The sequence below is a fragment of the Podarcis muralis genome, chromosome 14 (assembly GCF_964188315.1).
Source record: "Podarcis muralis chromosome 14, rPodMur119.hap1.1, whole genome shotgun sequence".
NCBI classification, from domain to species: domain Eukaryota; kingdom Metazoa; phylum Chordata; class Lepidosauria; order Squamata; family Lacertidae; genus Podarcis; species Podarcis muralis.
The window spans coordinates 6,129,922-6,144,186 of NC_135668.1; the positions used below are offsets into that span (position 1 = coordinate 6,129,922).

General features: G+C 44.0%; 1 protein-coding gene across 5 annotated transcripts in view; it reads left to right on the forward strand.

Moving 5' to 3' along the window:
* ZNF280D (zinc finger protein 280D) overlaps positions 1–14,265 on the forward strand; it is a 36,680-nt gene that overhangs the window by 4,021 nt on the left and 18,394 nt on the right. For 3 of the 5 annotated variants that reach the window (XM_028705197.2, XM_028705198.2, XM_028705200.2), the window contains 8 exons: positions 1,206–1,354; positions 2,079–2,144; positions 2,242–2,540; positions 4,666–4,759; positions 6,151–6,174; positions 9,387–9,518; positions 12,360–12,463; positions 13,564–13,790. In XM_028705197.2, coding sequence (XP_028561030.2) covers positions 1,210–1,354; positions 2,079–2,144; positions 2,242–2,540; positions 4,666–4,759; positions 6,151–6,174; positions 9,387–9,518; positions 12,360–12,463; positions 13,564–13,790 — 1,091 coding nt within the window. In that variant the 5' untranslated portion in view covers positions 1,206–1,209. Of the gene's footprint in view, positions 1–1,205; positions 1,360–2,078; positions 2,145–2,241; positions 2,541–4,665; positions 4,760–6,150; positions 6,175–9,386; positions 9,519–12,359; positions 12,464–13,563; positions 13,791–14,265 lie in introns of those variants that run through there. The other 2 variants (XM_028705202.2, XM_028705201.2) reach the window with 2 other exon arrangements.

Genomic DNA, 14,265 nt, shown 5'->3' on the forward strand with positions numbered 1-14,265 from the left:
GCAAACTGCCCTGCCCACCTGAGTTTTTTCAAGGGACCACCACTCATTTGTTGTGTGTAAGGTTTGTGTTCAGCTGTTTCAATCCCTGGAATCAGTAGTTAGAGAAGTCCTGTGTCTGAAACCCTGGAAAGCTGTTGCCATGCGGTGTAGACAATACAGAATTTAGATGGACCAGTGATCTGATTGTGTATAAGGCAGCTTCCTATGTTCCAAAGTATGGCTTGTCAACATACAGTTATTAAGACTTAAGCTCTACAGTAGAGTATTTGTTGTGATAAACCTGCTCTTACTTACCTGAGGCAGAGACGATATATAATTTGTGAAATGAGGAGATAGCAAGGCTGCTTCTGGAAAGAAACAGAATACCCTGGCTGCAGAAGTTTATGATCACCACAACCCTGTCACAAATACACTCTTTTTTGGGAAGGTACTTGAGCAGGAAACTTGTTGCCTTCATCTATTGCAGTTTAATAGTCCTGTTTTCAAGACTGTGTTAGCCTTGGTTGCCCTAATGAATAATCTTTTGGGGGGAAGTGTACAACCCTCTTGCTTCTGTTCAAATCTTGTGGTAGCTTTTGATACCATTGACTACGGTATCTTAGACTGGGTTTTGGGTTGGGGGTGGTGTTACACTGGTTCCACTGCTACCTATAGGACAGTTTCAGTGGGTGGCATTGGGTTGCTGCACTTCATCTCCTTGGCAGTTGCTCTGTGGGATGTTACAGGTATCATTTTGACCCCAGAGCTGTTCCAACATCTATATGAATGTGTTTGGAGCATCATTAGGAGATTGAGAGTGTGGTGCCATCAATTTGCATCAATAGGCCCATCTCTGTTTCTCTTCTAAATCTGAGCTGGGTGTGACTATGCAAGCCCTGCACTGGTGCCTGGATTCAGTGGTTGGCTGGCTGAGGACCAGTAAGCTGGGGGGGGCGAATTTTGACATTACAGAGGCCTTGTGGGTGGCTAGTTCCTGGTTCTGGGATTTGGGCAGATTGTCTGTTCTAGATGGAGTTGCACTTGCCCTCAAGAGGCATGCGCTTAATCTCGTGGTTATTAATCTTCTTAATTATTTTTGTATTTGTTTATTAATATGTTTTGTTTTATTTTACATGGTTTATATATACCTCTTAATCATTAGAACCTCCAAGTGGTTTACATAAAACCTCTAAGTCATTTACACAAAACTATTATTTGTTATCTAGTTCCATGATGGCAGAGCTATTTATGGAATGTGAAGAGGAAGAGCTTGAGCCATGGCAACAGAAAGTGAAACCAATTGTTGTGGATGATGATGATGACGATGAACCCATATTTGTCGGGGAGATCCTGAGCTCTAAACCATCCAATACCTGTAAGGTGACATTTTTTGAAAAATACTCCTCTTAGTGATATGTCTTATTGAATGCTTCTGTTCCAGTTGAGGGTTTTCTGGCACCTTGTTATAAATGAAGAGTGCCCCAAAATAAGTGATTTCTGAACAACTACAGGAATGTTTTTGCTTTTCTCTGTAACTCACAGTGGATGATTGGAACCTGATCATGTCCATATTTCTGACTTCAACGTAATTTACTTTTAATTAAGTGTGCAGTTGCACCCTTATTTTGACACCCTTATTTTGGCACCCTTATTTTGACAGTTGAGATAAAGGATTACACAACTAGCACAATCCAAGCTCCTGGGATCCCATTTTAATGAATGACTTGCTCATACAGGTTTTAATTTTTTAGCAAGTGTTGGAGATGTTTTGGGAAACCCAACTGCATAGTTGTAGGTGTGTGTGGTAAAAACTGCAAGATAAAGATACTTTAATTAGACAGGCTTACTGAAGAGGACATGGCTATGATTGTCCTGCTTCATTCTTAGGGGGTATTTGAAAGGAATTTAGCAACTGGCTTTACTTGTGTGAAGATTGCCAAACATTTGGGTACTTATTTTAGAATTGCTGTAACCTCATGGTGAGGAGTAGCTTGATTTGTTTGCATTCTCTTCCATATGTTCACACAAGTATATTTTACATCTCCTTACTTTCTAGTTGAACTAATTAACAGACTTAAACAACTCTCACTTTTAAACAGATATATTGAACAGAGTCAATCCCAGTTCACCACGGATTGGAATGCAGAATGGTGCACCAAAAAGAGGTATTCTGATGTACTCAATCTGGTGACTTTGTAAAACTGAACTCCTTATAGTCTGAATGTGGTGGAGTTTAATATATTTCATAATTCTTTGTGGCAGGTGCTGTGGCTGTTTCTCCAGGGTTTCCCTCTGCAACAAGACCCGTAACTAGTACTCTAGCTGTTCAGCCTCAGCCAAGGGTCAGTAACGTTTCAGGAACCTCTCAGGTCTTGCAGAGACCTCTTTCTGCGTGTTCCTCACTGCAGGAAGCAGCCAAGGCAAGCACTGGAATGTCTCAGCCTATCAATAGATCTGCCACCACTCAATCATTAGCAAGGAACCTCGGCATACCTGTAATGGCTCAGTCTCCATCCAGGCCAGTGGCCACAGTAACAGCACAACCGGTATCATTAAATCGGGTGAGAATTGACCCTTTTATTCAAAGAGGGGTTTTCTTTTATTGTTTAACTGAACAGTGCTGGCATAAGGTAAAGGTAAAGGTAAAGGTACCCCTGCCCGAATGGGCCAGTCTTGACAGACTCTAGGGTTGTGCGCCCATCTCACTCAAGAGGCCGGGGGCCAGCGCTGTCCGGAGACACTTCCGGGTCACGTGGCCAGCGTGACATCGCTGCTCTGGCAAGCCAAAGCCGCACACGGAAACGCCGTTTACCTTCCCGCTGGTAAGCGGTCCCTATTTATCTACTTGCACCCGGGGGTGCTTTCGAACTGCTAGGTTGGCAGGCGCTGGGACCGAACAACGGGAGCGCACCCCGCTGCGGGGATTCGAACCGCTGACCTTTCGATCGGCAAGCCCTAGGCGCTGAGGCTTTTACCCACAGCGCCACCCGCGTCCCTCAGTGCTGGCATAACAGTACTCATTAAAGGCTCTGAAAGTCATTTGGTTTTGCTGACACAGTATAGCTTTGCCTGAAAATTAGAATGTTCAGTAAGAGTAATTTGGGAAAACAAACTGATCAAAAGTTGAACTCTTCAAGACTTTTAAAACAAAATTCTTCAATGTTCTTATAATAGTAATCATGACTATTCATATGGCCTGTATCCTATCATCTCTTAACAATTAGTCATGCTGACTGAGGCTGATGGGAATTAGAGTCTTCTGGAGGACTGTAGTTTCCTTCTCTTTGACTTTTATAGATTTTAGAGTTGCAATGTTTAATTAATTAAAACATTTAATTGACTTAAAGAGCTCAGGCTGCCAATTTAAAAGCAAACAAATCATTACAAGATCTCATAAAAATTGCAGATGGCATTCCCCCCTCCCTTTTTCTTTTGCATAGGAGGGAGATGTCCTATAATATGATATATTCTCTGCCATGAGCATGCATCATCTGAAACCAAAGTTCCAAGAGTCCATGGCACATTCTTCACTCCTCCCTGATCCTAAATTGCAGAGCTAGTGAGGTACCCCTGCCCGTACGGGCCAGTCGTTTCCGACTCTAGGGTTGTGCGCTCATCTCACTTAAGAGGCCGGGAGCCAGCGCTGTCCGCAGACACTTCCAGGTCACGTGGCCAGCGTGACGAAGCTGCTCTGCCGAGCCAGCACCAGCGCAGCACACGGAAACGCCGTTTACCTTCCCGCTATAAAGCGGTACCTATTTATCTACTTGCACTTAGGGGTGCTTTAGAACTGCTAGGTGGGCAGGAGCTGGGACCGAAAGACGGGAGCTCACCCCGCCGCGGGGATTCGAACCGCCGACCATACGATCGGCAAGTCCTAGGCACTGAGGTTTTACCCACAGCGCCACCCGCAAAGGAGGCAAAAATTAAATGTTTGCCTCCTTTCAAAGATGTGCTCCCAGCATTTTATAGGTAGATTTTCATTCCTTTCAGTTGCAAATGTTTGGTTTAATTTGCAGACTCAGTTACATTGGATATGAGAATTAAGAGGTTTTGCCAAAGACTTATTGGAAGCAATGAGTTCTAAGAAGGGAAGTAAGAGAGGTCCCATTGGAGTGTGTGTGTGTGTGTGTGTGTGTGCGCGCGCACACCCACCCACCCCCATTACAAAAAAGAGGAAAAAAAATGAAATCCCAACTCTTTCCCCCCCTCCCCTTCCCAGGACAGATCAATCTAGTTAGGTTTGTAATCTATTGTTTCGGTAGTTGCCATTCTTCAGGGTTATCAGTAAAGTATTTTATGTATAAAAGGAGGCCATCTGGCATATGGGACCATTGGACCATCAATGAATGAACAAAGATCCAGGGCAGTAATGCATCAGGATATAAGAATGAAGGACAAGGCAAGTTTCTGACTGAATCTTAGAATACAAGCTGTGATTTGTACAGATTTCTGAAGAAAGGAAAATATTTCTTTGCAGAAATTGGGTGACATAATTAGTTAGATTTGGATTTGGTTGATTTACCTATCAAACACAAACATTCCTAATTACTTTGGATTATTTTTAAAACCCTACTGAATTTATGCTTATGAAGGTAGCATTAAGTGTTGTTTTTGAAAAGATAACCCAAAAAGAGATTACTAATTGGAATATTACAGCTGAGCTAATTAACAAATTCTTTGCAGGTTATACCAAATAATCCTTTGCCTGTAGCTTTCGGTTTAAGGCAAACTCCAGGAGTAACTCAGTGCCAGAGTGGATCTGCAGTGACTACAACAGGTATGACTAGTACATTTTCAAAGTTTATTATTCATATCATTAAAAGCAAATCTATAATAAAAAGAAAAAAGAAGCATTGCCAAAACAACCAATAAAATGTGTTTTCCTGTTTTTTGGGGGGAGAGGAGAGGCGCTTTTTAAATTGGGCATACATTTGGTGCACTAGGATCATAATGACAAATTAAGGGTTATTGGACATAGTTGTAATGATCCTCGAAGTAAAGAGGATTGCTTGAGCCTCCATAAGTATAACTAATATAAAAACAGACATTGAAATCCTTATTCTGGCACCTGACTATATTCTTGAAGAGGTGTTTTGATGATGGAGTTGCTGGTCTTCTGATATGCATTGTCTGCAAGGTTTTTGAACATAAGGCATCTTTATTTTAGACTTCCTCCTCAGCTTTGCAGCCCCCCCCCCCCTTACAGAGGTTACCGTATTTTTCGTCCCATAGGAAGCTCCATCCCATAGGACGCACCTAGTTTTTTGGGGGGGAAAACAAAGGAAAAATTGTTTTCCTTTATTTCCCCCCCAAAAGCAGGTCGGGGAAACCGAACCAGGTTGAGGAACAGCGGGATGGCGGCGCTGCGCCTCCCTGCTGTCCCCCGAGCTTGTGGGGCTGGCCGATGTCTGCCAGGCGTGAGGGCAGGGCTCCTGCAGGGCTCCCCATGCTGCGGATGTCTGTCCGGCGGGCGGGGCGCTCTGCTTGAGGGCGCCCCGCCCACCGGGCGGCAGGCTGCTATTTGCAGCCTAGACAGCCCTGCGGGACCTCCCGCAGGGCTGCCTAGGCTGCGGATGTCTTCCCAAAGCGCCGGGCGCTCTGCTTTCAGGGCGCCTGACGCTCCGGGAAGCAGGCTGCTATCCGCAGCCTAGACAGCCCTGCGGGACCTCCCGCAGGGCTGCCAAGGCTGCGGATGTCTTCCTGAAGCCTGCATTCGCCCCATAGGACGCACCCAGATTTCCCCTTCATTTTTGGAGGGGGAAAAGTGCGTCCTATAGGGCGAAAAATACAGTATGTTCCGGGTGCCCACACACATAAATGAAATTGCATAAATTGGGGAGCACCCTCTAAAAAGCCTCTAAATGCCTATTTCCCCCTGCTCTACAGCTCCTTTTCCATGCAACTCTCCAACTAGAGTTGAAGCTCTGGGGCCAGTAAGAGGACGCGTGGGAATGTGGCGGGTGGCAGCTGCTGCGCTTCGCCAAACATCAGCTGTTAGGCAGGGAGGCTGAGCAGCCTGAACAAAGCCCCGCTGCACCTTAGGTCTTTTGAGGGCTTCATCTGTCTTCACTGACGTCCTCCTCTGGCTCCGGGGAGGCTTTCCTCATGAGCCACAAGGACTCTCCTGCCATTTCCCGGTGTGATTCTATTTATTTATTTATTTCCCAGCACCATATATATATGCAGTCACATGTGAGTATTTATTTCTTTGCTAGCGTGCTACTGATACGTCATTCTAAGTTTATTATACTTGCCTGCTGCTTGCCTAGCTCCAACTGAGATGCTAAACCGTGCAAACCTCCACCTGCAGACTTCTCATAACTGATGGCTCTTCCATATGGGGGGGGGGGTCTTTGAGGAAGGCCAGATTAGAACCGGACTTCCTAAGTGGCCAGTTTTCTACATGGTGATAATTTATTTTTATTTTATTTGTGGAGGAGCATTCAGCCATGTAAGCTCCTTGTAATAATGGCTATATTTCACCTTCAGAATTAGAGACAGCATGCTTCTGAATACAAACTACTGAGGAAAAACCTTGAAGGTCCAGAGGTTTATTATAACTACCTCCTGGTCACCAGTCTGGGTTCATGCATTGTTTTGAGACAGAATCGACCTTGGCTTTCTTGATGGATGACTTTCTTTGGAAGAGGAATAGCGAAAGTTCAACCCTGTGGAATCTTCCACATCACTGAGTGGCTTTTGGGATCCTTGACTTTACAGTGACATCCTCCTGCACTATCTCCATGTGTTAGGAGCTGTTTTATGGCAGTTTCACTCCTACAGGGTTGGTTCCAGAGAGTAGTATTGGGTGACTGTGTCCTGGCCCCTTGGCAGTTGATTTGTGTGGTGCTGCAGGGCACAATTTTGTCCACAGGGCAATTTAATAGCTATAGCATTTGGGAGAAGATGTCACCATTATGTTGATGATGGTCAGCTCCATTTCTCTAGAACTTCTATATCAGGAGACGCTGTGCATGGGTTGGAAGAGGGCTGCATCCAGAGGCTGCAGCTGGATCTAATAAGGTGGAGACCATATGGAAGGGTGGTTCCCAGGTCCAGGCATTAAGTTATATACCTGTTTTAGATGGAGTTGCACTCTCTAAAGGAGCAGGTGCATCCTTTGGGAGTGCTCCTGGATCCATTGCTTTCACTAGAGGCCCAGGTGAACTAATTAGTCTCTGCTAGATAGTGATAGCTTTACTATAGTGGTCCATGCATTAATAACATCACAATTAGATTACTGTAGAAGCACTGTATGTAGGGCTACTTTTGTGCCTGACTTGGAAACTACAGCGAGTGCAAAATGCAGCTGCTCAGTGAGACCTCCAGGTTTACGCATATTACACCAGTGTGAAAAATCTGAACTGGGCACCTATTAGCTACTAAGCCAAGTTCAATGTTTTATTACAAACATTTAAAGTTGTAAACAACTTGGGATCACTGTATCTAGCAGAATCCCTCTCCTGCCCTGGTACAGACCCAGCTGATATTTTAAGATCTTTTAAGGAGACCCTTGCTAGTCATTCTGCATTGGCACCGGTTTAAGGTGCCATTTGGCAATTGTATATCTGAGTTTCTAACACTGCATCTGAGGCCCTTCTTTGTGTGCCTCCTCCATGGGAGGTCCCGGGGGGGGGCAACAACACAATACATTTTTTTCTGAAGCAGCTCCCCGTTTGTGAAGGCTCACCTGGCACCTTTGTTACATATCTTTAGGCACCAGGCAAAAACATTCCTCTTCGCCCAGGCCGTTGGCTAATTAAGCAGTCTGCAGCCTTTTAAACTGTAGGGGTTTTTTAGTTTGTTATTATGTTGTGTATTTTGTATTTTTATACTGTAAACAACCCTGTGAAACTCAGACAAAGGGTGGTATATAAATTTAACAACAACAACAACAACAACAACAACAAGAAGGCAGGCTCCTGCAACCTCAGTACTGCTTTGAATTCTAGACATGGCTGAGAACTGGATATGGGCCTACTGGTGGAGGATGAAGTACAGTGGTGCCTCGCAAGACGAAAAGAATCCGTTCCGTGATTCTTTTCTTCTAGCGGTTTTTTCGTCTTGCGAAGCAACCCCATTGGCGGCTAAGCGGATTAGCGCTATTAGCGATTTAGCGCTATTAGCGGCTTAGCTGTTAAAAGGCTATTAACAGCTAGCTTAGCCGCTTTGAAAAAGGGGGGGAAAGCGGGGGGGAAATGGCGAGACTCGCAAGACGTTTTCGTCTTGCAAAGCAAGCCCATAGGGAACTTCGTCTTGCGAAGCGCCTCCGCGACGGAAAACCCTTTCGTCTAGCGGGTTTTCTGTCTTGCGAGGTATTCGTCTTGCGGGGCACCACTGTAATCATGGTTACTGGATTAACTGGATTCAGCCCTTCTGGGCCTTCTTGAAAGCATGAGGAGCTCCTGAATTTGTTACTGGATTGTTTCAGTGGGCAGGAGCAGGGGCGTTCCGGGGTGGGGGTGGGGCGGTCCGCTCCGGGTGCCATTCCAAAAGGGGGGGTGTCAGAATGCCGACACCCAATCGGCAACACCTCGGACAAGCACCGTTCTGGGTGCTGGAGCAGGTTGTTCTGCCTCTGGGTAGGAGCAGCTGCACCAACTTTTGTCTGGTGGGAAAAGTGCATCTCTCTTTGTAAAGCTCGGATCACAGCCGACTTTCCCCTGGTGATAGCCTCCAAAACCTTGCAATGCCCTTTGCCTTGGACAGCCTTGGACTAGTCAGAAACTTCAGCTAGAGTTGAATGTAGCAGGCTTTCTCACAGTGGGGTAGTGGGTGGAGCACATGTCAGTGAACTAGCACGTTAACTGGTTATGAGTCAAGATGCTGGTTTTCACTTTTAAATTCCTAAAAAGCTTTGGATCAATGTTCTTGAAGCCTTGTTTCCTCCTCTCCTTGTTCTCTTGCATTGCATTGTGATCTTTTAAATCATCCGCATGTGCCTGCTCAGTAAAAATAACAGTTTACCAAATTACGTGCTTCTGTCTTGAATAAACTCTTGATACGTCTACTGATGCTGAATGGCATGTATGTCCTAAAGCTAATAAAACAATCAAATTTAATTAATTCAAACAAATAACATTTTGCACAGTTGTTATGACTTGATAACTCTGCTCACAGTGACCTTGCAAAATACGGTTTTATGGGTTGTGCCATTTTTGTTGACGATTGTATTAATTTCTGGGATACTGATTTCCTGCTCTAAGATAAGTTAGTCAAGGTTAGAGGACTTTGACTCCTCCACAAAGGCAGTGATCCTCCTAATTCTACCATACCTTGAAGGACTCCGCAGCTTGAAGCAGCTGGAATCAGAGTATTGGAGAAGAAAACAAGTCAAGGCTTGCTTGGGTTGGTTTTAGCAATAGTATATTAAATTAAGACTTAATTTTCAAAACTATTTGTAGGCCTGTCCAAGCGTCCTTCCACTTCTGAAGCTCACAGTATTAATCCAAAAAAGGCCAAGGCTGATGAGGCAGTTTCTGGAAGTGATTCACCTTCAGTTATATCTCCAAATGACACATCATTGCTTCAGAAAGGTAGGGAAGCATCTTATTGTCCCAGCTGTTACAGCATTTTCATGAAGAGATATATCAGAAATGTTTTTTAAAAACAGAACAGATGGTCTTTACAGGAAAAATTAAGTGTCATTACGCGGTGCATTGGTGCAGAATTCCACAATTTTTGGTGCAAAGAGTGACTGTTTAAAAATGTAAGATTAACTTTCTAGAACAATGAGAGAACATGTAATGTAGGTGTAGAAACCTGGGGCATTGGACTTAGGAAGCCAGAGACAGGCAGGTACCACTCCCTTGCCCCAGGCAAAGGTGGGAGGCTTCCACGGAGAGGGCCCCCCAACTGGGGATCCAATGGCGTAGTATGGGTTTCTAGCCCCCAGGGCGGGACAAGTGTTGCACCCCCTTGGTGGACTGGGCAGCTGGGGTGGAGGTGTACGCCAGGCGGTGCACACCCTGAGCTCTTGTGAACAGAACCTGTGAGGACCCAGCGGTAAGCAGCTCTCGGTGACCACTCCCTGAAACACAGATGGGAGCATTAAAATAAGCTACTTTCAAAACTTCTTTGTGGGAGGGTGTTGCTGGTAGCCTGTATGTCATTTTAGAGTCATCTCAGCACCATCCTCAGCTGAAAAAGCAACTCTAAAAAAAATCATTAAATATGGGAGGGCAAAGGGCCTGGACTTGCACCAAGGAGCTGTATGAGGTTGACATGGGGCCACATTGGGAACTCCAGGTATAAGGTGGCCATTTTGCCTAGAATACACCCCCCCCCCCACAAATGTTGGCTGTGTCCCTAATATGCTTACCTTGCATTCACATCCAGAGTACAGAAAAACAATGAGAGAAATCTGCTTGTATAAGAGTGTTGTTTGAAGGTGCACAATGCAGGGTGATTTTCAATTAAACTAAGCGTGAAACATCAGGGCTTGAATTGAAACATTTTAAATTTAGGCCATGCTGGAAATAGACAAACATGGTACTGAGCAAAAGCCAGTATTCCACCAGGCTGCAGAGCAGAAAGAGAGATGGGGTGGTGGGGAAGAGGAAGGGAAGTGGCCATGCAGCATAGCGCTTTTCTTTCTCCGCACAGATTTATACTTACCGTATTTTTCGCCCTATAGGACACACTTCCCCCCCTCCAAAAATGAAGGGGAAATGTGTGTGCATCCTATGGGGCGAAGGCAGGCTTCAGGAGAGCCCCACCGTCAGCCCCACAAGCTCAGAGGACAGCGGGGAGGCGCAGCGCGCCTATCCCGCTGTCCCCCGACTTGGTTAGAAGGCTGGTGGAGGGCTTCGGCATGGCTCTGGGTCCCGTTCTGGGGGCTGGGGGAGGGGGAAGCCCGAGACCCGCGCCTGGAAAAAAATAATAATCCCCCCCTTTATTCCCCCCCCCCCAAATCTAGGTGCGTCCTATGGGCCGGTGCATCCTATAGGGCGAAAAATACGGTATTTGCTATGGTTATTTTTTTTTAAAAAAAAATCATGCAAACACAGGCTTGCTGTTTCAGAAATGGTTTTCAATTGAAGATAAGCAGGGCTGTACCATTAGTTTAGTTTAGGTTAGTTTAGGTTAGTGAAGGACTTCTCCTGCATTTATATATTTATTAAGCTTCAGGGGAAACTGAGTGTTGTTCACTCAGGTTTATTTGAACAGAAGAGAGTGAGGCCAGAGGCCATTCAATGCAGGACAGCAGCGTCGCTCCCACCACCTGCTTCCCCTTGCTTGGGGTGGGAAGTTGCTGCCACCCATTTGCCTCACTTTCTCGCAGCACCCTGCTCTGATTCTGCCCCTTGATCTGGCATATTCCCCCCCCCCCCCCAATTACCTGCCTCCATGACTTTGTGAGGAAGCACAGGGGAAGCAAGACAGAGAACAGAAGCTCCTCGCTCGCTTGCAGCCTTCCCTTCAGCTATAGGAATGACAGCTCTTCTGTTGCTATTAACCCTTGCAGAACTGAGCAGTAGGAACCTCTTTTCTGGTCCAGGCAGAGAGTGAGGAGAGGGACAAGGGACACTTGCGGGGTTTGCATTAATGAGGGAACCTGTCTCGGGGGTACCTGGAAGCACCTCTCTGAAATGTGTGCTGGGGCAATTGCCCCCTCGCACTGCCCATGTTAAACCTCTCTTTGTGAATCCTTCTCTTTGGAAGGAGTTGCTTGGTATCTACCCATCTTACCAAGCTTTAAAGATTGCACTTTAATCCTGTCAACTGTTTTATACCGTTTTTATGATTTTGTGCCTTTTAGTAATTTCTAGTTTTTGTATTTATATTTTAATTGATTTATTTTTGCAAGGCACCCAGAGAATATAAAGTGTAAAAATACTTATAATTTTAAGAGTCTTGGAACACAGCAACTGATTTTGATAGCATGTAGAATGCAATTATTCTCTCAAAATTATCACCATGGATAGGCCCATGGATGTAAGCATTGCTGTGTTCGACCTAAGAGCTCTTGAAGCAGCAGGTCAAGCATAGATATAAGTCCAAAAAGTAATTAGTTTACTTTTGCATATCTACATTAATTAGTGATAACACATTGACAGCCTGCAACAGAAAAGATTCTATCCGTTTACCAAAACTACAGTTCTTGTGCCACTTGGGGAAATGTTTTGCTTGTTACAGGCAAGCTATCAAATGACTTACGTGTTGCCTTTTGAGGAATGTGCGCACAAAGAGATGAGACTTTTTTTTTTAAAGAACAAATTATAATGTTACTGGTGATATATCTTATCTGCTTTTGTTGCTGAACTCTGTGTGTTTGTCATAGTTACTCAAGCGGTACATCATAAATTTGTAAATTTGAAGAAAGTGTCTGTTCAGAAGTGATAATAAGTGATAGGGTATACTTTTCCTTTTTACAGGTATTGCTTCGAGCAATGTTAAACATGGAGCACCTTTTCCACAAGCATGTCCAAAGTGTAATATTCATTTCAATCTTTTGGAGCCATTAAAAAATCACATAAAGGTAAGGGCCTGTTTTGGCAAGGGAAGGGGAACAAAATGAAACCATAGATGTGGCATTGAGTATTAATACGTTTTAAAGATGATAGAACTTTAGAGTTAATTATACTTAAGCATGTAATGGTTCTAGCTCGTTGCTCTTCTGTGGTGCTTTGAACATTATCCGCTTTCAAAAGCAAATTTCATGCACAGCTGTCAAGATGATAAATAAGAATAGAAGAAGGGCCTGGCTGCTGAGTCATGCCAAAGGCCCATCTAGCCAAGAACTCTGTTCTCCCAGAGGCCAACCATTGCCCTTTGTGAGAATCATGATTTTTGCTTTTAAAAAATAACTTCGTTTTGCATATTAATTTTTATGGCTGATTGTGGTTTTCCCAGTGTGAAAAGCACTTTAAATGGCAGAATGTTCAGCTACAGCATTTTCTGTTTGCTATGTTTGTTTCTATGTATGTTATTAAGGATATTGTAACTCTTAGAGAAAATACATATTAAATTAAGCTGACTAGTATTAGCCCTGTTAGTACAGAGTTAAAAAGAAGCCTAGGATTTATTGTATAAATGTGCAGAATCCTGTACAGCTTGGATCTGTTATTTAGTAGCCCCTTCCCTTGAAACCATTCCAGCTTCATTATAAATATATTATGAAGAGATCTTAAATTTTCTCTGTTGTTGCTTTTGATTCTTTGCATTGCTTCCTTATATGTACATCCCATAGAAGTCAAAGCTGGTGCCACTGTTATGTAATGCATAGTAAGCTAAAGATGCATGTTTATAACAGATGGTTTATGGAATTTGGGACTCCATCAGTATTTATGCTAATCACATTTGGGTGGAATTAAGTACCCTTGATCTCAAGTTAAAAAAACCGTCACAATTCTAGGTGTGTTTCCTTAGAAGTTATCTGAAATCTTTGGCCCTTGCTTTGTTACAAATGTGTTAAAACTTCTGGCCCCACTTACATACATTCAACTTACCTGGGCTCAAAATATCAGGTCTTGGGGTTGGGAGGGGAGGGTTTACAAGCATATTTTTCTTAGGTTCTAGGCTATACTTCAGTTATTTTCTTTAAAAGTGAAAATGTTCTTTAACTTGCTTCTCTTTCAGTATTGCTGTCCAGATATGGCACATACCTTTCTGGGAATAACCCGAACAGACAGTTCAGGGACATCAACTAAAATGGCTGAAACTGAAAAAGGAAAACTGATCATGTTAGTTAATGACTTTTATTATGGCAAACATGAGGGTAACGTCCAGCAGGTGCGTCAGGAGCAGAAGACACATACGACCTTCAAGTGTGCCAGCTGCATGAAGCTTCTCAAAAGCAATATCAGGTATTTTTATATCCTGAAAAATCTATGTGTGATAAAAACTTTGGGCCAAGGTTTGGCTAGTGTGTAGCTCACAGTGTCACTGTAAGACATCTATAGGTAGTGTTTTTCCCCTTTGTTTTTGTTTTTGTTTTTTGTGCAAAGCTGATTTTACATTCTTTCACAAAATGGTGTTTTCCTAATGCTACACTCAGAACAGTCTGAAGATCATACTAGAGATTGAGAGTTGATCTTTGGGAGTCCTTTCATAAGAGAGAAATGTAATCCCTGGGAATGGGGGAGTGACAGTGTTTCTCGGGAGAAGCTGCCCTATTTTTCATTTATAATCTTTGAGATCCCACTTGCACTAATCTGCTTGAAATGATAAATAGTGATAGCAGCGTATTTTAGGTTACTGTTTTTTCTATTTCCCTGTTTCCTTCCACGTGTTTGAGGAGCTTGCACAAAGGAAGGCACAGCAGTCCATTAAAGGGCATTT